The sequence below is a fragment of the Pipistrellus hanaki genome (assembly GCF_964339955.1).
Source record: "Pipistrellus hanaki genome assembly, chromosome: 1".
Classification (NCBI taxonomy): Eukaryota; Metazoa; Chordata; class Mammalia; order Chiroptera; family Vespertilionidae; genus Pipistrellus; species Pipistrellus hanaki.
The window spans coordinates 21,702,257-21,726,996 of record NC_140503.1 but is presented as its reverse complement, the minus strand read 5'-3'; the positions used below and the strand labels follow the sequence as shown (position 1 = coordinate 21,726,996).

The following is a 24,740-nucleotide window of genomic DNA, read 5'->3' as shown; positions in this document are numbered from 1 at the left end:
CAATGGGCAGCGGCAGTTCATCCCAGCAAACCCCCCGAACCTGTGCCCAAGGCCTCCTTTTCCCTATTTCTTAGTGAGCCAAAGCAGCCCGCCCAGGCTCCTTTCCCTAGCCCGTCCTTGTCTCACTGTCCCCGGCTGTATTAAACATCCTCTAAAATTCTCAACAAACAACACCTGCTTTATGCTTGACACAGTGGAGAGTGTCAAGGTCGATAGTCCCTGGCCCCAAGGTCACAGAGGAGTTAGCTGAGGTGGTGCAGTGCAGAGACTCAGGGGTCCAGTGTGTGTGTGTGGTGTGTGTGTGTTGTGTGTGTGGTGTGTGTGTGTGTGTGTGTGGTGTGTGTGTGTGGTGTGTGTGTGTGTGTGTGTGGTGTGTGTGTGTGGTGTGTGTATGTGTGTGGTGTGTGTGGACACCACTTGACGCTTGGGCCCAAGGAGGCCATGCTCCTCAGAGCCCTTAAGCTGGAGACCAGCAGCTTTGGAATTGGGGCTTTTCTTTTCTTTCTTTTTTTAAAATATATTTTATTGATTTTACATAGAGAGGAATTGAGAGGGATAGAGAGCTAGAAACATCAATGAGAGAGAATCATCAATCAGCTGCCTCTTGCACACTCACCTCTGGGGATGTGCCCGCAACCAAGGTACATGCCCTTGACCGGAATCGAACCCGGGACCCTTCAGTCCACAGGCCGATGCACTATCCATTGAGCCAAACCGGTCCCGGCTGGAATTGGGGCTTTTCTCTTCTCTCCAGGTGAGGCCCCTCCTGCCTCACGCAGTTTCCTGTTGCCTCTCTGCCTCCAAGGAGCCCAGTTGGCTGTAATTCTGCAGCTTTCAACACAGGAGTTAGTCAAGACCGTTCCATCACCTGGAGATAGAAGCGCACCTTTTCATTGCCTCTCGCCTCTCACACCCTCCCTCCTCCTTCCCTTCCACACCAACACCCCATCCTCTTTGTCCTGCTGCTCAGTGAACTCTGAGGACGGCAGACCCCTTGCCTTGCCTATCTGATTTACTGCAGATCCCTGGTTCCTAAGCCTAACTAATAAGGTGCTCAATACACGGCAGTTGAATGAATAAAAGAATAAGTGGACAATGGTAAGATATGTACAAATATAATACCTTAATTTAAAAAATGAAGAAAAAGAATAAATGGAGTCCTTCCATGGATGTCGGGCTTCATGCTTACTCTAGGAAGATGCTCAGACATCCAGGGCTGTTACCCAAAAGAAGTCACCCCTGCTCTTCTTTCCCACCCGGGACCCCCATTCCTGGCCCTCTTATCATTCATTTATTCATCCAGCCAATATTGATTGAGTAGCTCTTCTGAATTAGAGTTGGGGAGAAAAGCCTTGAGCTTTCTTCATACCCATCTCCTTCTCTCTACCCCCCCTTCTCCCCCTCACAACCCTGACCAGGGCTCTTGCCCCTCCCTTGTTCTGCCTGTCACACAGGGGTCCTATATTTAGGCTTTCTTAAACCCTTCCAACCTGCAAAAGAGTTGAGGATGGGGGGTCAGGTTTCCAACATCTGCCCCAGCCTATCCTCCCACCCACTCTAGGGGCAGGTCCCAGCCAGGCTCTGCCAGAATCCCACCCATCCACCCAACCTCCTGGACCAGGGGCCCCACTCTGTGCCAGCTCAGGCCCCGGGTCCCTGCTCCTGGGCGGCCCGCCCCCGGCGCCCTGGCCCCTGGCGCTGCCAGCTTTTTGGAATTCCTAATCGCTCCTGGCCCCAGCGATTGGCTGCTCAGCTCTGACCCCACTTGGGCTGCCGCCTGGTTGGATAAAAGGGGAATCTCCTTGGGGCTCCAGAGCATCAGACACCGGAGGGGGCATCTGGGACCAACTTGGCGGAGCGGCGAGCCCGGCGGGGGTGGGGCGGGGGGAGCTGGAGACCGGCGCGGCGGCCCCTGCGAAGGAAGAGCCGGGAGATGACGGGGAAATCGGGGGAAGCGCTGAGCAAGCCCAAATGCGAGACGGTGGCCAAGAGCTCCCCGGGGAGCGCCCCGGCCCGGTGCACGGGCTTCGGCATCCAGGAGATCCTGGGCCTGAACAAGGAGCCCCCCAGCGCCCACCCGCGCGCCGCCCTCGACGGCCTGGCCTCGGGGCACCTGCTGGCGGCGCGCTCCGTGCTCAGCCCCGCGGGGGTGGGCGGCATGGGGCTGCTGGGGCCCGGGGGGCTCCCCGGCTTCTACGCGCAGCCCACCTTCCTGGAGGTGCTGTCCGACCCGCAGAGCGTCCACCTGCAGCCGCTGGGCAGGGCGTCGGGGCCTCTGGACGCCAGCCAGACGGCCAGCTCGGGTAGGTGAGGGCGCTGCCCGCCTCGGGCCGGAGCCGGGACCCCCCACCCCCGCCGCCGGCTCTCGCTTGCACCGCAAGGCCATCCTTTGGGCGCAGAAGTTCCGGGGAGCCCCGGGCCTGGGGCCGGGAGGATGCCCCGGGCGCCGCCAGGCTTCCTGCCCCGGCGCCGTCCTCTCCCCGCGCCGGTCCGGCCCCGGCGCTGCGCCCGGTTGGGGACCCCCTGGAAACGGGCGGGGGTGTCAGAGCCCTGGGGGCGGCTGGGGCCCCGGTTTCCCTGATCCGCGGTGGCCCAGCCTCTGGGAGAACCTGCGCTCTCTTCCGCGCGCTGATGGCCCCGGGGCGGGTGCCAGCGTCGCCCCGGCCCAGGCGCCCAAAGTTGTCTTTTCCTCTGTTGCCTCCATCCCAAACTCCCTCCCCGGTTTTGTCAGGGTTTGTGGGTGGGTTTTTTGTTTTGTTTTGTTTTGTTTTTTTGTTTGTTTGTTTTCACCCATGAGCTTGGACAGCAGGCCACCGAAGCGGCTGGGTCAGCCACGGTCGGATCCCCTAAGCGCCTCTGCGTGTGGGATCCCGGCGCCTGGGGGTCCGCGGCCCGGCCACACCCGCCCCGACCCCTGTCCCGGCCTAGCGTCCCCGCCCGCTCCGGCCTCCGGCTCCTGGGGTGCTCCGAACCCCCCCCCCCCGATTTTCCGTTACCGTTTTATTTATTTTTATTTGGGAAAAAAAAGAACAACAACGAAAAGAGCCGCGGCGCGGCGTCTCCGGCCCCGAGCGGGGGCGCGCTGTGCCGGCACCGAACTGGGGGCCGCGGCGCCGGAAGAGCCCGGCCCTGCCCCGCGCCCGCTGCCTGCGCCCCGGCCCCGCTCCGGGGACCAGTTTTCAGTCCCCGGATAACGGGGCTGCGAGCGCGGGGCAGGGCGCGGAGCCCGGAGCGCCACGGGGGTCTCCCCGGCACCCGGAAGCGGCCCGGTTCCCGCTGTCCCTGCCCCCGGAGCGCCGGGCCTCGGCCTCTCTTACAACGAAATCCGCTCCAAACCTGCGATCAGGGCGCCGGCACGGGCAGCGCCAGCCTGGGCTTGGGGATGGGGTCCGCCTGGCAGAAGGCTGGGACCCTGGGTCTGGGGCTCCCGGTGCTCCCCCCCCCCCCCCCCCCGGGCTGCCGCACGTCTCTGTCCGTTCCCAGACTCTGAGGATGTGTCCTCCAGCGACCGCAAGCTGTCCAAGGCGGCCCTGGCGCAGACCAAGAAGCGCAAGAAGCGGCGGCACAGGTAAGGCCGGCGGCTCTCCCGCCGCCTCCACCCCGGCCCTGCGTTCCCGGTGGGCTCGGGGTTCTCGGACCCCGTTTTCGCCGCCCTCAGATCCGAGGTCCCAGGCCGCGCCCGGGCTTGGGGAGCGGGCGCTGCAGGGGACCCCCGGGCCCTGGCGCCGGCCGCCCCCCTGGAGGACGGGGAGAGGCCGCCAGGGTGGCGCCCCGGGCCAGCCAGGCTTTCTCCTCTCCTCTGGGAGAAAGGAAAGGCCCCAGAGCCGGACAGGACAGCGGCTGGCAGCCCCCAGTCCTGTCAGGCTCCTGCGCATCCGAGAGCTCGGCTCCCACCTCCCGCCCGGCCCGCTCTCCTCTCCCGCCTCTGGGCTGGCATTCGCTACCGTGTCGCTCCCACTTTCCCCAAAGCTTATCGTCAGGCTTGTGGTCCTGAAGGCAGTTTCCCTCCTCTGAGCCTCAGTTTCCCTGTCTTTAAAATGGGGAAAGACTGGGCAATGTGTGGACTTCGCCGGAGGGCAGTGGGCTGCACCGGGGTACAGCTACAAAGAGAGCTTTACAAATGTCTTTAAATAGGCATCGTTTACACAAAGTTAAAATCCAATCCCTTCTTCGAAAAGAAAAGGTTTATCCTGAAAAGGAAGCCCCTCACCCCAGGCCGCACCCCCCTGGCCACCAGCTCCAGGTTCTGGTGTGAATTCCCCAGGAGCTTTGAAAGGAAAGAAAGCAGCAGCGAGAACCTGCTTCCAGGCGCTGCCCCCGCGATCACTGGATCCGTTCCCCCAAACTTCTCTCTGCAGGGCCCCGGTGGGCGCCCCTGGCTCTCAGGGCATCTCACCCCATGGACCCCTCCCCGTTCTCCCCGTGCCTTCTGGTTCTCTCACCCCAGTTTGTTCTCGCCTCATCGCACCCTTTCTCCGGGCTCTTTGCTGCGGGTCCCTCTCCCTTCACCCCGGGAAATGGCACTCCTGGCCCCCACCTTCTAACAGGGCCCCTCCTGAGCCCTCGGACCCCAGCAGGCTCCCGCCTGAGTGCCAGTGAACTTTGACTTGGTGTCTCCATGGCCTTGGTTTGTTCCTTCTCTTCAGTCAGCTGTTAGGTTTTGTTCAGTTTGTTTTATTTTATCTTAAATGGAAACATTTTATTTTAGTCCTGATCCTGGGTCGTTTTTTTGTTTTTTTTTTTTACATTCGTTTACCCAACGAATATTCATTAAAACATCTCTTTCGCACCCACGGCATGCTGGTCCCCGGGTAGTCCCCAGACAGGGACCAGATCGCCAGGGAAGAACCGACCCGCTGAACTGCTTCGCGCTGGTGCGAGGGGGAAGGAGGAAGAAAGGGTTCCTGGAGCCAGCAGAGCCCCGGGGAGAGCATGCCCCCCTCCCTGGGTGGCACCTGGAGCTGGCTGACCTCCAGCCCAAAGGCCGTGCTTCAGCCTCCTGACCCTCTGTCCTCACCTGCCACCCTCTCCACCAGGGATCCTGTGGGAGCGTTGGAGGGTTCTCAGGGGGACAGGACAGCTCGCCGCCTGCCCTAGGTTTCTGGCTGTCTGGTGCGTGAAGGAAGCCGACTATTGGAGAGAGGAGAACGGTTACTGATGGCCAGTGCCGTTTTTAATTAGTTTTTTTAAAAACAACACAAACGTTATTCTGAGCTTCCCTCGTTTGGAGATTTCAGGGAAGAGCCCCTGGAATCTGGTGAGGGGAGCCGGGCATCGCTTCTTCCCCAGAAACACCCCAGGATTAAGGGGGTTGGAGAGGGGAGAGAGGAGGGGCCGGCAGCCTTGGGAGTCAATGCTTTTCCTCTCTCTGTGCCCAGGAAGCTCAGGCAGGAGACAGGGGGGACTCTGGGTTGCTGTAGAAAGCCAGGAGCAGGTTTTTGGGGTCACATTGTGGGAGGGTTCTGGGGAGCCCAGGCTGGCTCTGAGGCAGGAATGAGGGGAAGATTGGGGGGGTTGAGGCTTGGTTTTGTGTTTTGAGTGTGAGCTTGAGCTCTCCTAAGCAAAGAGCGTGCACTTGAAGGAGGTCTTAGCCAGCCTATTGTCAGCTCTTCTCTTCGCTGGGGCCACAGCACCTGCCTATGTGCTTGCTTCCGTTTCCCTCATTTTGCAAAGGATGCGCACGTTGCAATTGTTTGTTTTGACACCGGGTGGAGGGGACCTTTCAGTAAGTGGCAAGAGAGAAACAGAATGTCTTCAGAATTCTGAAGAAATAACTTTCTGTTTGCATACGCCTTTCATCATCACCCCCAAGAGGAGAGGAGAAACGATTTAGAATCAAACCCGTCGTTTTCTAAGAGGAGCAGAATCCTTCTTCTTCACGGTCCCCTGCCTCAGACCCCGAGATCCTGGAGACAAGCCCGCCCCCGTAACGGAGGGCTGGGCCCTGCCCGTGTCCCTGTGTGGGGAGCGTGAGAGCGGCAGTGGGGGATTCTGAACTCCGATGCTGCCCCCAGTCCCCGCCCCGGGGCTGCAGCAAGGAGGGCACCATGTTTACGGGCTGAGTGTGTGGCATCTGGACTCTGTTGCCTGTTGGCTTGTCGATGACATAAAGGCCACCTAGAACTCGGTGACATTCAGGTCTGAAAAAAGAAGAATTTGTGCCTGGAAGTGGATGGGTAGTGTGTTTATTCGAGAAAGGAGGTCTACGAACCCCCTAGTATTGGGAGGGAAATTTTATGTGCCGGAGCATATTCGTTTGCACGTCTTCCTAGGGCGAGAGGATGTAGCTTTTGTCAGATTCTTAAAGCTGTCGGACCCAAAATAGGTCAAGGTGAACTGCTCAGTGGGGGTGTGGGGCAGTGGAGGTAGGTTATTTCAGGGCGACCTGAGTGGGACTCAGCTGGATGGGCCCCCCTGGGTGTGCCTCCCAGCTTGTGTGTGTGTGGGGGGGGGTGGAAGGATGGTGCTCCCTCCCCGTCATAGTCCTCACCCCTACAACTCCAGAGCAGCTGTAAGGAGCTGGTGGAGCTGGGCAGGTGAGGAGGGCGGAGTGCTGGGTGGGCTGCAGGGGAGGGACAGTCAGTCCTCCGTTGCATAAACACTGGGGTCCGCAGCTGTCTTTGATCTTGGGGTGAGTGCGATGTGAATGTCTGAGAGGAGCCAGGGAGCAGGTCCTAGGGGGCGAGGCATTATTTACCTGGTGCCCCTCGCCCTGTGGCCTGTGCTTGGGAGGGGGAAGAGGGGCCCTCCGCCTTCTTCTCCATTGTCTATCTAGCACCCTCCCCCCAAAAGCTCTTCCAGAAAGATTCCTATCATGAGATGCCCCCGAGGGCTGAACTAATCCCCGCCCCCCCCCCCCCCATCAGAGGGGCCCTGGGCGTCCTCAGCCTTGGAAGAAGAAAAGTCAGAGGGCGAAGCTAAGTGTGTGCGAACACGTGTGCATGCACGTGCACATGGGAGAGTGTGTGTGTGTGTGTGTGTGTGAGTGTGTCTGACTGTGCTGAGCCTCTGGGTTTGGGGTCTGACCGAGAGGCGCAGGGGAGGGCCGTTCTGTCCTCTCTGGGGCAGCCCTGTCCGTTTGCAGGGCCCTGAGGTCCCTGTTTGCTCCCACAGGACGATCTTCACCTCCTACCAGCTAGAGGAGCTGGAGAAGGCGTTCAACGAGGCCCACTACCCAGACGTCTATGCCCGGGAGATGCTGGCCATGAAGACGGAGCTGCCGGAAGACAGGATACAGGTACAGCGCCCGAGTCCCTGCCTCCCTGCCTCCCATTTCCCCCACCATGGGGACACGGACGGACCAGGCTCCCAGATACCACCCCCCACCCACTTGCCTGGGGTCTCATGAAGAACAGCTCCGTGTCTGCGACCACCTCCCATGGGAGGCGGGTGCTGCAGCGGGACGGGGCTTAGCAGGTGTGGCCTGGCTGTGTCCTCCACGCAGGCTTCCAAGGAGCGTTTCATACAGACTGTGGAGGAGAAGGAGTTCGGATGGGTCCTGGGTTCTGAGCAGGGGCTCTGCTGTGGCAGCTGTGCCCTCCCTGCAGCTGTGCACCCCCCCTCCCCGCCGCTTCCGTCCACCTGAGGCTCCTTCCTCTTCTCACAACCAAACAGCGGCCCTGTCTGAGCTCCAGCTCCTATACTTCTCCGGGTCAGGCCCAGAGTGTGGCAGCACCTGTGCTTGCAGGCTGGCTCACTAGGCCTCCTCCCCTCCTCCCCTCTTCTCTCCTCCTCTCCCTTTCCCTCTCCTTCTCCGTCTTCCTCTTCCCTCCTCTCCTCTCTTCCTCTCCTCCCCTCCTCCCCTCCCCTCCCTTCTCCTTCTTCTCTTTCTCCTTCTCCCCCCTCTCCCTCTCCTCTTTTTTCCTCCTCTCTTCCTCTACTCCCCTCCTCCCCTCCTCCTCTCCCTTTCCTTCTCCTCTCCTCCTTCTCCCTCTTCCTCTCCCTCTCCCTCTCTGTTTCTCTCCTCTCCTTTCCTCCTCTCCTCCCCCCTCCTCCCCTCTCCTTCTTTCTCCTTCTCAGTCTCCTCCTCCTTCTCACTCTCCTCTCCTCTCCTCCTCTCCTCTCCTTTCCTCTTCCCCTCCTCCCCTCCTCTCTGCCCCACCTCCCCTCCTCTCCTCTCTGTCCACCTCCTTTCCCCCTCCCCTTCCCTTCCCTCCTCTCCTCTCCTCTCCTCTCCAGGAGAGTTGGGCCATCACCAGCCACTGATCTGGGCTGAGCGGTCCTCAGCTGTGCTGGGCGCAGGACCCCCAGCTGGGCAGGAGGGGCTGCTTGCCATTCCTCTGGGAGGAGGTGAAGTCTGGTGGTGTCTAGACTAGGCCTCCCCAGGAGGAGCAGTGAGTGGGAGGAACATTTCCAAAAGATTTGGATTTGCCTTAGCTGGATGACAACCTTACACGAAAGCTGTTCCCCTCACCTGGGAACACCACAGAGTGTGCACCACTAAGGCTGGGAAATGGGGACCTGACTTCCTGAAACCCTCTGCCCGCACCCCTCCCAGTCATGGCCCCTGTGTCTCCAGGTATGATGGGGGTGGGGGCAGGGGGTGGGGCTAGAGGAGGAACCACCTACGGGGTGGGTGTGGGTGTGCGTGGGTGGCTCTGGATGGGCAATGAGGCCTGAGCCGCTTGAGCCTTTCTCTCCCTTGGAATTTCACTCAGTGGCTTTAGACATGGACACTAACCATGAGCTCAATCATTCATAATCAGATTATCTGATTAATGCTTTATCCATGGCGGCCTGGGTCCCTCACCCTCCACCCAACTGGGTTTTGTGGGTGAGGCTGGGTGTTAATTCTGAGTCTTGTGTGTATGTGTTGTGTTTGTGGTATGGTGTGTGTGTGCGTGTGTGTGTGTGTGTGTGTGTGTGTGTGTGTGTGTAAGCCAAGGCCTAATCCAGTTGACGTGTGGGGGCACCTCAGCCTGGCCTTCATTAACACAGAGTTGGCTATAGCATGTGTGGGGTTGGAGGAGACTGACAAACGCCCCTGTGGGCGCCCCACATGGGCAGCACTGACCAGAGGAGAGAACAGCTCGTCTCTGGCAGGGGCCTGTCCTGCAGCCTGTCTGGCAGGTGGTGGGAGTGGTTGTAACTGTGGACGCTGGCTTCCTTAGTTCCGGGGGTGTCTCTGGGCTGGTGTCTGAGCCGTCCTCAGCTCAGAAGGAGGAGGGGTGCAGAGTGTGTCATTGCCCTGGGGCTGTGAGGCCTGGCTATGGAATGCGTGCATGTGGGAGAACCGAGGCAAGAATCCCTCCCAGGCTTTGAGCACCGCACGGTCCTTTGGCTAAATGCTTCCCCGCCTCCAGAAGGTAGGAGCTGTGCCATACCTTTGCCCCAAAGGGTTTTACCAAGTGACTTGGGGAAGTGTGTGTTAGCCTGTATCAACCACAGTCACAGCTGTGGCTTACAGAGCAGTTTCCGTGTGCCAGGCGCTCTGAATATGTGATGTGTGCAGGAGAGGCTGGGAGGTGCGGTGGTTAGGGGCGCCCAGTCTGGAACCAGACTGCCTGGGTGTGGTCCTGGCTTCACCAGTTACCAGCTGAGTGACTGCCGACACGTTGCTCTGCCCCCCGAGCCTCCCATTCCTCATCTATCAAATGTGGGTGACAGTGGCCCCTGATGATGAGGTGTGCTCCACGCTGTGCCGGGCACATGCCCAGCTCTGCTCTCATTAAATCCTGCTGGCCCCTGGTGGGGACCATTCGTGTCCTTTATTACCGAGGAAACTGAGGCAGAACAGCTACCAAAGCCACCCAGCTAGTAAGTGGGGGGCAGAGGGACCTGAAGCCCACATGTTCACCACCTGCCTCGGGTTTGCAGCCCGCGCTCTAACGGGAAGCTGAGGGAAAGAGATGGTCAGGAGCGGGGCCTGTGTGAAACTTTTTTTTTTTTTAAATATATTTTATTGATATTTTACAGAGAGGAAGACAGAGGGATAGAGAGTTAGAAACATTGATGAGAGAGAGTCATCGATCAGCTGCCTCTTGCACACCCCCTACCGGGGATGTGCCCGCAACCAAGGTACATGCCCTTGACCGGGATCGAACCCGGGACCTTTCAGTTCCCAAGCCAATGCTCTATCCACTGAGCCAAACCAGTCTCAGCTGTGTGAAACTTCTTTATCAAAATAACCAGCGCTTACATTGAGCACCAGGCACTATTTAAAAAAATCACTCATAGGTAAGTACCTACTTCTTCAATGGGCGCAACACGCGTCTCCCTCCCCGCTGACCACCAGCAGCCCGTCCAGTGGCACCAGCTTCCTTCGTTTCTTTCTAGAGTCAGTGTGAGTCTGTTCCCAAGAGATCAGGACCCCAGGGAGCTAGGACACCCGGTGTTACCGCAGCCATGTGGCGGGTGGGGAGCCGGCGGCCAGCTGCAGCCCTGAGTCCCTTTGGACTCCAGAGCACTGCCTCCCTGCACTGTCGCCTCCCAGCCATGTCCTTCCCACCTGCTCAGGCAGGAAGGGCACCTAAAGATAGAAAACTGCCACTCGGGAGCCGTCCCCGCCCCCAGCTTTCAGCCGTGTGTGTGTGTGTGTGTGTGTGTGTGTGTGTGTATGTGTGTGTGTCTGTGTGTATACAGGGCCGGGGAGAGGGGGTAATTAGAGGCTCTAAGTCTGAGGTGAGACACTCTCAAGGTGGAAGGGAACAGTGATGGGACTGGATGGTGGAAGGGAACAGTGATTGGCTGGATGGTGGAAGGGAACAGGGATTGGCTGGATGGTGGAAGGGAACAGTGATTGACTGGATGGTGGAAGGGAACAGGGATTGGCTGGATGGTGGAAGGGAACAGTGATTGGCTGGATGGTGGAAGGGAACAGGGATGGGACTGGATGGTGGAAGGGAACAGGGATTGGCTGGATGGTGGAAGGGGACAGTGATTGGCTGGATGGTGGAAGGGAACAGTGATTGACTGGATGGTGGAAGGGAACAATGATTGACTGGATGGTGGAAGGGAACAGTGATTGGCTGGATGGTGGAAGGGAACAGGGATGGGACTGGATGGTGGAAGGGAACAGCGATAGGACTGGATGGTGGAAGGGAACAGTGATTGGCTGGATGGTGGAAGGGAACAGGGATGGGACTGGATGGTGGAAGGGAACAGCGATAGGACTGGATGGTGGAAGGGAACAGTGATTGGCTGGATGGTGGAAGGGAACAGGGATGGGACTGGATGGTGGAAGGGAACAGCGATAGGACTGGATGGTGGAAGGGAACAGTGATTGGCTGGATGGTGGAAGGGAACAGTGATTGACTGGATGGTGGAAGGGAACAGTGATTGGCTGGATGGTGGAAGGGAACAGGGATGGGACTGGATGGTGGAAGGGAACAGCGATAGGACTGGATGGTGGAAGGGAACAGTGATTGGCTGGATGGTGGAAGGGAACAGGGATTGGCTGGATGGTGGAAGGGAACAGTGATTGGCTGGATGGTGGAAGGTAACGGTGATGGGACTGGATGGTGGAAGGGAACAGGGATGGGACTGGATGGTGGAAGGGAACAGTGATTGGCTGGATGGTGGAAGGGAACAGTGATTGGCTGGATGGTGGAAGGGAACAGTGATTGGCTGGATGGTGGAAGGGAACAGGGATGGGACTGGATGGTGGAAGGGAACAGTGATTGGCTGGATGGTGGAAGGGAACAGTGATTGGCTGGATGGTGGAAGGGAACAGTGATTGGCTGGATGGTGGAAGGGAACAGTGATTGGCTGGATGGTGGAAGGGAACAGTGATTGGCTGGATAATGGAAGGGAACAGTGATTGGCTGGATGGTGGGAGGGAACAGTGATGGGACTAGATGTCCATGACTCGGGCCTTTGCTCTGCTCTGACACCATCAGGCTTAGCAGAAGCCAGGTCACTTCCCCTCTCTTTCCTGTCTGTGGAAAAGAGGGGGTCCCTTCCAGGAGGGGCCCCTCAGATCAGCTTCCTCACCAGGTTCCTTGGTGGAATGGGGGGGGAGGGGGGAGGGTGACAGGCGGAGTAACAGCCCCAGATGGGCAGCTGGGACACACCCTCTCTGGGCCAATCCAAGTGAACCTTGGTGTGTCTGAGGCCTGCCGTCTAACAAAGTCCAACACACCTACTTCCCATTTTAATTTAAAATTTTTAATGTTGACACCATTGCAGATGTCCCCCATTTCTCGCCTTTGCCCGCCTCCATCCAGCCCCCACATTCCCCCCGTGGCCTCCCACACTGTTGTCTGTGTCCCCGAGCTATCCATGTATGTTCCCTAGCGAATCCTTCACCTTTCTTTACCCAGTCCTCCCTGCCTCCCCCCCCCCCCCTGACATTTGTCAGTCTGTTCCTTGTATCCATGCCTCTGGGTCTATTTTGTTTATCAGTTTATTTTGTTCTTTAGATTCCACATATTAGTGAGATCATATGGTATTTATTTTTGAGATCATATGGTATATATTGTCCAACTGGCTTATTTTGCTTAATGTAATAATTTCCTAAGTTCCTTCTTTTTTACAGCTGAGTAGTATTCCATGGTGTAAATGTACTATCGTGGTTTTGTCCATTCATCTACTGATGGGCACTCAGGCTGATTCCAGATTGGGGCTATTGTAAATAACGCTCCTACGAACATAGGGGTCCATATATTCTTTCTGATCGGTGTTTCAAGATTCTTAGGGTATATTCCCAGAAGTGGAATCACAGGTCAAAGGGCAATTCCATTTTATTTTTTTAAAAATATATTTTATTGATTATTTATAGAGAGAAAGAGAGAGGGATAGAGAGAAATATGGATGAGAGAGAAACATGGTTCAGCTGCCTCTTGCACATCTCCTATTGGGGATGTGCCTGAAACCAAGGAACATGCCCTTGGCCGGAATCAAGCCTGGGACCTTTCAGTCCACTGAGCCAAACTGGTTAGGGCAAATGGCAATTCTGTTTTATTTATTTATTTTAAATGAAATATAGTGGCAACAATACTTTGGTAAAAACTGCTGTTTGAATTTTAACCCTGCTATGTCTGGCTCTTGCATCTGATTAAAACACTGGGTACTTACCTCAGCTTCCAGGTGAAGACCTGGAGGCTAAGACAATTTTCCCTTGCCAGGGACCAGGCCCACAGGAGATTGATTCCCACTGACTCAATAGCTTCAGAGATAGAAACTGTAGATAACCTTTAGAGACTAACCACTGAGCTCTGCTTCTGTGTTATCGCTATCGCAAGATAGAGTCACATTCCAATGTCCAGCAGGATGTGACTGGGAACTGACCCTGCAGGCTGTCCCCAGTCTTTAGAATTTAGTCTTTAGGATTTAGGAACAAAAGGAAAATTCTTGTGGTTTAAACCTTTAAAAGGAATTGCCTACCCCTGAAACGGGGCAGTCATTTGGAGTCCACCTGCATGTGGTGCTCTTGTGGCTGTCCTGGCCAGTTCAATAAATCCTTGCCTGCTTTTTTAAATTAATTAATCAACCTCCGATGGTCTTATTTTGAACCCACAACATTAAATATATTTTATTGATTTTTTTACAGAGAGGAAGGGAAATGGATAGAGAACTAGAAACGTCAATGATGAGAAAACATCAACCAGCTGCCTCCTACACAACCCCTACTGGGGATGTGCCTGCAACCAAGGTACATGCCCTTGACTGGAATCGAACTTGGGACTTTGCAGTCTGCAGACAGACGCTCTATCCACTCAGCCAAACCAGTTTCGGCGGCAATTCCATTTTAAATTTCTTGAGGAGACTATCATACTCTTTTCTGCAGTGGCTGTACCAGTCTGCATTCCCATACCTACTTCTCATATTTGTTCCCCTGCCAGCAAGCCAAGCTCTGAGCCTCAAAGTACTCATTTGTAACATAATAATGATAACATCTCCCCACCTGTAAAAAGGAGGGGTCCCTTCCTGGGAGGGGCCTTCGCGTTGAGTACAAGTATTGTTATTACTGGCATTAGAAGCACTTACTATTGTCCCAGGTATTAAGTGCTTGCCATGCCCTGTCTGCTAAACCCTCACAACAGCTGGATGAATTAGATGCTCCTGTCCCCGTTTTCTGGGAGTGGAAAAGGAGGGGCTGAGAGAAGTAAGTACCCTGTTTTCCCGAAAATAAGACAGTGTCTTATATTAATTTTTTCTCCCAAAGTTGCACTAGGTCTTATTTTCAGGGGATGTCTTATCTTTCCATGCGCTAGGTCTTTATTACCGTATTTTTCGGACCATAAGACGCACCAGTTTTTAGAGAAGGGAAATGAAGAAAAAAAGATTCTGAAACAAATAGTGTCCTAAAATATTTTATGTGCATTAAAACCCAACATCACAGTCATAAACACATGTAATCAACCCTGTAAAGTAAACAGCAGCATTTAGAACCATTTTAGAGCCGGGCAAGCACACAGAGTCCACACAGAGCTGGGCAAGTAAAAAAACTTTTTTTTTACAGTATATGTGTAGGCTATATTTGGACCATAAGACGCAGGGACTTTTTCCCCCCCACTTCTGGGGGGGGGGGAAAAGTGCGTCTTATGGCCCGAAAAATACGGTATTTTGGGGGAAACACGGTAGTAGCCTGGATTCAAACCCAGAACTCAGCTACCATCACGGGAGGGGACGTGCACTCCTACCTCCATAAGCTGGCAGGGGCCGTGGCAGCAGCGATGGGGCAGCCTCTCTGTAAAGGGCCACGCCCTCTGCCCTGGGGCTCGGCGGGCACACAGTTCTGGCTCCTAGGCCCTCTGGGTTGGGTGAAGGGATGTGCATTGTGGGAGAAAGAAGAGATTCCGAGTCTCCATGCCAGGCTCAGACATGCGGTCCTCATTGTGTCGCCCAGGATGCTGGGGCTGGCGTTCTGGAGGCCCCTGCCAGGGGCCAGCGCTGGGGCAGAGGAAGTGGGTTTCCAGACCGTATTTCCTCTGTGAGCCACGCCTTCCAAGAAAGATACTATCTGGGTATTCCTGTCCATGCACTTACTTGGCTACTGGGTTTCTTTTTGACAAAAATTATCCTTATTTTATTGCCCTCATGGCAGGGATGGGGCTGTGTAAAGCGAGCTGAGCCCGCCCCCTCCCCTCCCCGCTCCGGTCTTCGCAGCCTGGTGTTTGGACTCTCTGGCTAGCACTGCTTGATTCTGCCTTTTTTCTTCTTCCTAATATTTTTATTGATTTCAGAGAGGAAGGAAGAGGAAAGGAGAGATAGAGACATAAACGATGAGAGCGAACCATTGATTGGCTGCCTCCTGCACACTCCCTGCTGGGGACTGAGCCTGCCACCCAGGCATGTGCCCTTGGCCGGAACCGAACCTGGGATCCTTCCCTCCGTAGGCTCTATTCACTGAGCCACGCCGGCTAGGGCTGGTGCTGCCGTTTCTCCAGTGGTCCCTGCCCGAGGGATGGGAATGAAGTTTGGGGGAATGCTAACCCAGAAGTCTGAAGACAGGCGCCCAGAAGGGAAAGGGTTGCAGTGGGTCTCAGCCTGGGACTTTTATTAGGATCACAGCTGCTTAAAAAAAAACTTTTATTTTGTTTTTCAACTACAGTGACATTTAATATTATATTAGCTTCGGGTATACAGCATAGTGGTTAGGTGTTTATGTAACTTATGAAGTGATCCTCCCGTAAGTCTTGCATCCACCAGACACCATATATAGTTATTGCAGTAATATTGACTATATTCCCTAAAATGTACAAATTGGCAATTACAAAATGGTCACAGAGCATCTTTTTAATGCATATATATTTTTATTGATTTCAGAGAGGGAGAAATAGAAACATCAATGATGAGAATCACTAATTAGCTGTCTCCTGCACAACCTGGGCATGTGCCCTTGACAGGAATTGAACCCCAGGACCCTTCAGTCCCCAGGTATCCACTGAGCCAAACTGTGTGTTTTTAAAGCTCCGCAGGTGATTGTGCGCAGCCAGTGTGAAGCGCTGGGTCAGAGGCTGAGGAGAGGAGTTTCTCAGCTGTGAGTGGGTTCATGTGAATGGGAGCAAGTGGAGTTTTGGGTGACAAGATGGGATAGGAACAGGACGTCTTGCCAGGTGTGTAGTAGGGATTGGTGCTGCCTGAGGCTCCCAGGAGGAGTGAGCAGAGCTGCCCCCTAGTGGACACCAGGGGCTGCAGCAGGGTCAGGCTTCTCGGCCGGAAGCTGGGACTGGAAGGGGTGTGCTGAAATATGGTGTCAGAAGTGCTGAGTGGATGTGGAATGTGAAGTCGTTAAATCACGCCAGCGGCGAGCCCAAATTAATCAGCTTCCAGCCAGAGGAGAGGGAAGAAGTGGGGTGAATGCGATGGACAATGGCATGGGGCAACATTAGAGGGCTGGGGCTGGGGTAGCCAAGGGCCCAAAATGCGCAAAAAGCATCCGATTGTGCAAGGTGTCTCCTTGAGGGGCTCAACCCTGGAAGGTCTGAGAGGTTTCCTGGGAGATATCTGGGGGAAGGAGTCCCGGGCATGTTGTCCTGTGGGGAGACAGGGATGGGAACGCGGCCAGACAGGAGCTGTGTGATGACAACAGGAGCCGCGGCTGCTCGTGCTGGTTCCCCACAGAGAGAAAGAGCTGATAGAGCTGGGGACTTGGGGCAGGAGAGCTCCCATCGGGGAAGAAGCCCTTCCCAGGTCCAGTCCGTCCCTGGAGGCACAGTTCTCAGGCCCTCTCTGCCAGCGGGGGGGGCACCTCCCGAGCAGCTGCTGGCTGCTAGGGCCATCCTCCCCGGGGGTCCTCCGAGCCGCGGGGCATCACCTTTGGGGGAAAATGCACGAGGAGCCCAGGCTCTTTCTGGAGCTGGAAGATCTTCTCAACTCATCTCTGCTCAGGACGCCAAACCTGGTGACCCCTGCTGTCACTTTTGGGCCCTACTCGGGAGCTCAGAGTCCTCACGGGTAAGGCAGGGCTCTGGTCCTTGCGGGAGGGCCTCCTGAGGAGTCCCGAGCCCCACCCCCGTGGCGGGGAGCAGGCTCTTCCAGAAAGTAAGTCCAGGAAGTGAGTGGGCGCGAGATGGAAGGGATGTTTTGGGCCTGTGGGGACCAAGAGACCAAGGAGGAAAAGGGCCCACATGCTGCGAAGGAATCTGGGAGGCGAGAGCTGGGAGGGCCTGGCTTTGTGTGAAAAGGGTCGCTGGCCACTTGCTGGGAAGCAAAGCCTCATCTCATTGCACATTTGCCGCCAGAATTCATCCAGACCAAGTGTTTTAGTTCTTACCACGTGCCAGGCATTTCCCGTGCACCATTTTGTTCAGTTTTTACAACAAACCGGCGAGGCTATCAGGCGGATGAGGAGCTGAAGTCAGAAAGGTTAGGAAATGCATCCAAGGTCTCCAGGTTGGAGGCAGAGCAGGGATCTCAGCCTTGGTCTTCCAGCTTCTGATCACGGCGCCTGGCAGGGCTCTGCAAGGTGTGCTCTTGCATTGGGCCTCAAGGGAAGCAATGTAGGGAGAGTTGCAGGAGCATTTGTCCATGTCCCACCCCACACACACACACACACCCCTAGTTATTGTTGTTCTTTTTAAAATATATATATATATATATATATATATATATATATATATATATATATATTTTATTAACTTTCCACAGAGAGGAAGGGAGAGGGACAGAGAGCTAGAAACATTGATGAGAGAGAAACATCAATCAGCTGCCTCCTGCACACCCCCCAATGGGGATGCACCCGCAACCGGAATCAAACCTGGGACCCTCCAGTCCGCAGGCCGACGCTCTGTCCACTGAGCCAAGCCTAAACAACTGTTTAGGGCTGTTGTTCTTATTTGTCAGTCCGGCCTCACTAAAGGGCATGTGGAGGAGGCCAGCGGGGCAGGCAATGCCACCGATGAGCCCTGCCCCTGGGCAGGCCTCGCAGACTTCCTGCGCCTCCCCTGAGATAACAAGTAGCATCTATTGAGCACCTTCTGTGTGACAAGCAGTGCTTCAGGGCTCTTTCACTTATGTCATTCATCCTCAAAACAACCCTGGAAAGGAGGTATTCTTATTTTTTTTAAGTATATTTTTTATTGATTTTTCACAGAGAGGAAGGAAGAGGGATAGAGAGCTAGAAACATCAATGAGAGAGAATCATCGACCAGCTGCCTCCTGCACACCCCCTACCGGGGATGTGCCTGCAACCATGGTACATGGCCTTGACCAGAATCGAACCTGGGACTTTCAGTCCGCAGACCGACGCTCTATCCACTGAGCCAAACCGGTTTTGGCAAAAGGAGGTATTCTTATTTTACGTCAGAAGAAGCTGGGACTGAGGGAAGGCAAGGATCTTGGCCGAGACCATGCAGCGCTTTTTGTCAGAGCGGGGAATGCCATGCAGGGCCGGCCCACCTCAGGGCTTCTGGCGAGTGTTCACGCTCCGGGCACACATGCTGGTTGCTTCCGGAGAAGGGAGAGGAAGGTAAACACGAAGAGTGGTCAGGGTTAATTCTGATCCCTTGCCCACGTCCCTCCAAGGCGTCCTCGCCACGGCTTCCCTGCCAGTTGTCCTTAAAAGAAATTGTTTTGGCCGTTCAGGTTCCTCCATGAATCGGAGCAGCATCTGGCCTTTGCGGAGAGCCAGGCGTTCCAGGAGCTCATCACCCGGATCCGGATGGCTCCTGGTTTGACGACCAGCTGGCACCAGCTCCCCTGGGAGGGTGTAGGCGAAGCCTGATCTGCAGTTACTCATTTCCCCACATCAGGAGGCCCAGGAAAATGGTTCTTTTAGAGGCCCCAGATCTGATCTGAATCCCAAGTTTGCACTCCTTCTTCTTCTTCTTCTTTTTTTTTTTAATCCTCACCTGAAAATACTTTCCCCATTGATTTTTAGAGAGAGTGGGAGAGAGAGGGAAAGACAGAAATAACGATGTGAGAGAAACACATCGATGGGTTGCCTCCTGCACGCGCCCCAATCAGGGCCCTGGCTGGGGAGGAGCCTGCAACCGAGGCACATGCCCTTGACCCAAAGCAAACCCAGGACCCTTTGGTCCACAGGCTGACACTTTATCCACTGAACCAAACCGGCCAGGGCTGCACCCCCTTCTCCAGTAAAGATGCTGGGTGCATTTGAAAGCCCACCACCATCTCCAGCACTGCTGCTCACGGAATCCCGAGGAAGCCAAGGCGCCCTCCTGGGCCCCACACCCAGGGAGGGACTCTGCCTTTCTGTACTCCAGTCCTTCCCGCAGAATCTGTACATCCAAACTGTGCGGACATGAACAGTTCTGTCGTACGTTTGGAATCGAAACTCATTAGTGACAAAAACCAGACTGGACCCTATATTTCTCTCTCAGAGTGAGTATGGATAGGCTTTAGTGCAGAAATCAGCTGATGAGTCCGATTACGGGGCTGCTGCTGCTGCTGTGGGGTGTTACGTAACGTGTCGTATATGCATCACCCGTTATTTCTAAAATCCACAACGTTCTGGAGGCTGGCCCCACACGGCCCAGCTAAGGGGTGTGGCCTCGTTTTATAGTGCCCCGTGTTCAAGCAGGAAGGCCATCTCCTGATCAGGAAGCAGGTGGCTGATGTAGATTCATAAAGAGAGTCCTCCCAAGGGGTCAGACGAGCCTCCCAGGGGCTCCTGCTTTGCTGTCTTCCCTGCGAGGCGGATGACACCAGAAGCAGCTTAGCCCTGAGTGTGGGTTTTTCCTGTGGGAGAAGGCAGCTTGAGACAAGTGGGTACACGGAAAGGGTGACCAAGGGCCAATGGGAAGGAAGATGGGACAGGACGGGTCTCAGGCAGATCCCAGGCCCTAGGTAGGGCCTGCAGCGGGCAGAGCCTGCAGGCGGTGCAGCGGGGAGATCTACACAGCACAGAGCTAAGCCGGGACCATGGCCAGTCAGCCCGGCTCATTGCTCACCGCTGTCTGAGCTTTAGCGCCCAGAGCACAGCCACCGAGTGGCCTTCTAATTACAGAAACCCTGTCCTGGGCAGGTGTCACTCAGGGCTGTCTGGGTCAGGACCAGGGGGAGGCCCTGTCCATTGCTTCTCAGCTCCCCAGGAGGGCCCCAGCAGATGGGCAGGTGTCAAAGCCGATGGTATCAAAGGTGCAACCCACCCTGAGTGGCACCAGCGACTGTTTTTAATAGAGCTGGCCCGTGTCAAGGCGGAGTGGCGGGGGACGTCTTTTCCATTGTCAGAGGTTCCCGTTATTTACAAATGAAGAAATGCCGAAACACGGTTACACCCATTCGGGTCCACTTATCAAGTTGTGCGTGGACGGTGCGGTCTTTCTGCAATCCTCCACAGCAGCGTGTCTGGGACCGCAGGGATGTTTGGGGGGTAGCGAGGGTGCGAGGCGAGGCGGCTGGGGCGCCCCCTGCCGGACACGGCAGGCCGCGCTCCGCCGCAGACTGCGGGCTGCCGCGGGCCATCCGGGCGCTCCTCCTGCCACCTGGCGGCGGCGGCGGGAACTGCAGGGGGGCCCCACCGCCGAGCCCCGCCGGCCGGCCGGCCGGCCGGGCGGGGGGCCTCCCCGCGGCGGAGGCAGCAAAGGGTTAAGCTGTCAGCGGCGCGACGTTAAACAGGTGTCAAAGGCGCCCCATATATCTGCAGATGGAAATCAAATTCTTTGCCGTATAAAAAGATAAATTACCCAGGCGCTGCCGCGCGTCCCACTCATCACGCCAGCGCCAGACGGCAAGCAATTTTTTTTTTTTTAATGTGCTAACGACCTAATCAAGCAATCAAGTCTGAGAAGATTGCAGAGTGACCGGGGCAGCCATCTGCCGGCGAGCCCCGCATCCATTCCCCGCGCCCCCCACCCCCGCGCGGGGCGGGAGCTGCCAGGGGTGGAAGAAGGGGGAAAAAATCCTAAACAAATTAACACCCAATTTTCCCCGTCTAATTAGTTAAATGAGAAGTGTTCGGGGTCCCCCGGGGCGGGGGGGCGGCCCGGGCGGCCTCCCCAGCATTAATTAGCGCGGGTCAATGCCGCGGCTCCCGCGGGAGCGGCCGCTTTAATTTCCCGTGATATTTCAGCGCCTGAGGCCCATCGATTCAAACTGAAATTAACTTATTTTTCAATCAGCCCAGGGCTGCCCCTGGGGGTGACTCTTCTTTTGCCGCCTCCTGAATGGAGCGCGAGCAATTTTTCATCAAAAGCTGAAGCCTCCGCGCCGGGGGCGGGCGGGGCCCGGAGGGGGGAGCCGGCGGGCGGGCGAGGCGAGGGAATGGAAATCGCAGCGGAAACTAATAGGTTTCTGGAATCCGCCCCGCCCTCCACCTTCTCCCCTCTCCCCAGAGCCCCTTGCTGCGCAGGGGGGGTGCAGCCCAAGGAGCTAAGGGAACCAGAGGGGCTCCCGGGCCTGGGGTCCTCCCCGGGGAACAGTGGCCTGGCCTTGGCTCTGGCCCTGGCTCTGGCTCTGGCTGCTGTCAGTGGCTGGAAGTCTCAGCAAAGCTGGTTTGGGAGACAGAAATCTCCCCTCCCGCAGCATGGCAGCTCCTCCAGGATGGGACAACCGCCCACCATTCAGTCCGCACCAGGCAGTCTGGGGACCAGAAAAACACCTTCCCTAACGTGCCCCCACCACACCTTCCTAGGTCTCCACTCCCGTCTGCTTCTCCCAGCACCGAGAATGTCCTCTTTCTCCCCCCAGACGGAGGGATGGCGGCCCGACTCCCTCAAACAGGATGCCGCGTAGGGTGGTAACTGGAGAGCAATGGGGGGCCCTGTGGATGGCAGGCTCAGGGCAGGGCCCGGAGGCCGCTGACGCAGGCCTTCTGGGGGCATCCCCTCCTCGGCTCAGTTCCCAGGCTTCATGGCACCTTCCTGCTCCCTGGAAGCCTTCGGAGACTGTATGGGGCTCAGGGGAGAGGGAGCTCTGAACACGGCTAGTCCAGCCCCTGGGAAGGAACGTGTGTCTCTGAAAGTCAGAACATTCTCTTTATGCCCTGAGGTCTGAGCACAGGAGCTTCCAGGGTCGGGCTTCTCAGCTGCAAACTGAGGACCACATTGGGCACTGCTCCCCTGCAGGACCCTGTCCCAGAGGTGTCCTTGTCTCATTAAAAAAAAAAAAAAAAAGGCGCATTTCACCCATCAGACCCTCACAGGACAGTGAGAGTCCCCTAGGAGGGGACGGTCTCATTCTGGTGGATACCCCTGAGCCTGGAGGGACCCCCTGGTTCCATGGGGCTTGAGTAAGGACACCCACCTGGAGAAACCGGCGGTCCCAAGAGTACGGGGCCGCTGGCCATTGGAGGGGTGGGGACCCTGACTCCAGACAGACATGGGGGGGTGGGGAGGGGAGAGGCCTGGGCCCAGGGCCCCTCGGACACGCCCCTGACCTGTTCGCCTGCACCGGCAGGTCTGGTTCCAGAACCGCAGAGCCAAGTGGAGGAAGCGGGAGAAGTGCTGGGGCCGGAGCAGCGTCATGGCGGAGTACGGGCTGTACGGGGCCATGGTGCGGCACTCCATCCCGCTGCCCGAGTCCATCCTCAAGTCCGCCAAGGATGGCATCATGGACTCCTGCGCCCCGTGGCTGCTCGGTAAGAGCCCACGCCCTCCTTGGGGCCCTGCCCCTGAGGCCAGGGGAGTGGGCTCCCCCAGCAGGGGACAGGCCCTGGGGCAAAAGGGGCCCGGCACAGCAGCGGAGCGGAAGGGAGGCCCCCAGCGCCCTTGGGGGGCTCCGTGTGGGCGGGGCCCAGCGCTTGGTGTCTCTCCTGCATCTACCCATGGTGCCTAGAAGTCCATCCTGGACAGGTCGCTGGCTGTGGGTTCTTTTGTCCTGTGAGGGGGTGTGACTGGTGCCCCAGGGTCTGTGCCCCTTCCTTCCCTGGTGGGAGGTGGGCTTGTGAAGAATGAAACTGCCCCTCTTGGGGCCTGGGGGACCCCTAGGTCCTTTTGGGCGCCATTCTGGCTTTGCCCAAAGGCCTTCTTTCCCCCTGAATCTCTCCACCTGCCATCTTCCCCCGCCTGCCAATGGGCCTCTGTCTTGGGGTCCTACAATCTGGAATCCCAGGAGCGAGGGAAGGGACAGAGGGCTGCCGGGGCGGGGGCAGCGCCCAGGGCGTGGCTGGGAGAAGCCCTCTGCAGGCCTGGCCCAGCCCTGGGACGCGTGTGACTGTGGTGTGTGAAGCAAGGCTTTCTGCTCGTCCTTAATTCTGGCCTCTCTCTATCTTTGCCGTTTTCAGTTCAAGATGGCTTTCCCAGGCGCTTTTCTAAACCCGAATACCAACACTTCTTTTTAGGGATGCACAAAAAGTCGCTGGAGGCGGCGGCCGAGCCGGGGAGGAAGCCCGAGGTGGAGCGCCAGGCCCTGCCCAAGCTGGATCAGATGGAGCAGGAGGAGCGGGGCCCCGGCGGCGCGGCGGCCCTGTCCCAGGAGGAACTGAGGGAGAACAGCATCGCGGCTCTCCGGGCCAGGGCGCAGGAGCACAGCACCAAGGTGCTGGGGACCGTGTCCGGGCCCCGCCGCCTGGCCCCGGACGCCGAGGAGCCCGAGGAGGAGGAGGCGGCCGCGGACGAGGACAGGCCGGGGGAGACGCCGAGTCCGCGGCAGCTGGGGGACGTGGCTTAGGTCAAACGTCAAGGGCACGCTGCCACCGGAGCCCAGGACTCTGCTCTCCTTGGGGCCCGTGGTGCCAGGAGGCGTTCTCGAGGCTGGGCCCAGCCTGGCCTTTGCCACCCTCCCCCTGCCCCACAGACCCTCCGTGACACAGCTCCGTTCCGGCCAAGGCTTTGGACCATGCTGGTGTCCCCTTCCTAGTCCTGACCTTGTCAGCCTCCTCCTCAGCCCAACAGCCCTGCCTCAGGAGCCTTTCTGCTGCCCACACCGCTCCCTCGAGCCGCTTTCACTCAATCCCTGGCCACTCTCACCGTCCGGATCCACCCCTCACGGTCCTCTTGCCCTACCCTCCCCCCAGCTCTAATGCCCTGTGGATTCTGCTCCCCCCCACCAGGCCCACAGCCCATTGCTTGCCCGGCCCCGCCAGGGGGAGGGGCCCTGCACTCCAAGGCCAATGTCCTGAGCACTCCCCCCCCCCTCAGCCAGCTTCTCCCCTCAGCCTGTCCTTCCCCGTGGGCCTGAACCTGGGCCTCCGCCGTGGGAATGTCCTGCCCTGCAGGCCCAGGTACGGCCTCTGCTCCACCCCCTCCGTGAGGCCCAGATTAAACGTGGGAGGGGAGACTCAGCCTGGGCCCCTCGGCCGCCCTCCATGGTCACCCTAGGAACCTGCCCTCTCCACACCCATCCTGCCCCACCATCCCTCCCAGCACCGGTGAGATGATGTACACCTGTAGTGAGTCCAGGGCCCGTGCCCTGCAGCCAGGGGCACCTCTCACCCATGCCGTGGCACTCTGCACTGCTGGGGGGGGGGGCACGCCCTCCACCAGGGCCCTTGGGCTGTGCTCTAAAGCACCCACTCCCCAATGTGCTGCCTGTGACCCCGACTCGCTGTGCAAGGCGCCCTTCCCCTGGAGCTTCTCGCAAATTACTGGTCCGCATGCACCCTGCCTTGGAGCAGCCCAATCCAGCTGTTAACTGAACATCCGGGGAGCCCCAGACCTTGACCCAGTTCCACCCAGGCTGTCCTGGGAAGGCCAAGCCTGGAGAGGGCCTGGGGCTATATAGTCATCGAGGTTTTGTCACAAGGAGGGAATGAGAGAAGGCTCAAAGGAGGTAAGCAGGAGCCAGTGTGAGACCCAAACTACAAACGAAGCAATAGGCACACAGCTTCATGCCAGGGGTGTGCCCAGGTGCATGTGCACTAGAATCAGACCCGCAGTGGCCATGTGGGGGGAGGGGGCAGAGGGTCTCTTCCTGTCTGCCGAGAGGAGCTGTGCTTACTGGCGGCCTCTCTGCAG

General features: G+C 57.3%; 1 protein-coding gene across 2 annotated transcripts; it reads left to right on the top strand.

The window, feature by feature from the left end:
- Positions 1 to 1,933: 1,933 nt before the first annotated feature.
- Positions 1,934 to 23,494, top strand: VSX2 (visual system homeobox 2; the record flags this gene model as incomplete). Of its 2 annotated transcripts, none has more annotated exons than XM_084893548.1 (5): positions 1,934 to 2,303; positions 3,484 to 3,568; positions 7,114 to 7,237; positions 22,243 to 22,423; positions 23,126 to 23,494. In XM_084893548.1, the coding sequence occupies 5 exons, from the start codon at positions 1,934 to 1,936 to the stop codon at positions 23,452 to 23,454; spliced, it is 1,089 nt and encodes a 362-aa protein (XP_084749674.1). In that variant the 3' UTR covers positions 23,455 to 23,494. The 2 variants fall into 2 exon arrangements, with proteins under 2 accessions (XP_084749674.1, XP_084749673.1); XM_084893547.1 differs by having other exon boundaries at positions 23,069 to 23,494.
- Between the last annotated feature and the right edge of the window lie 1,246 nt (positions 23,495 to 24,740).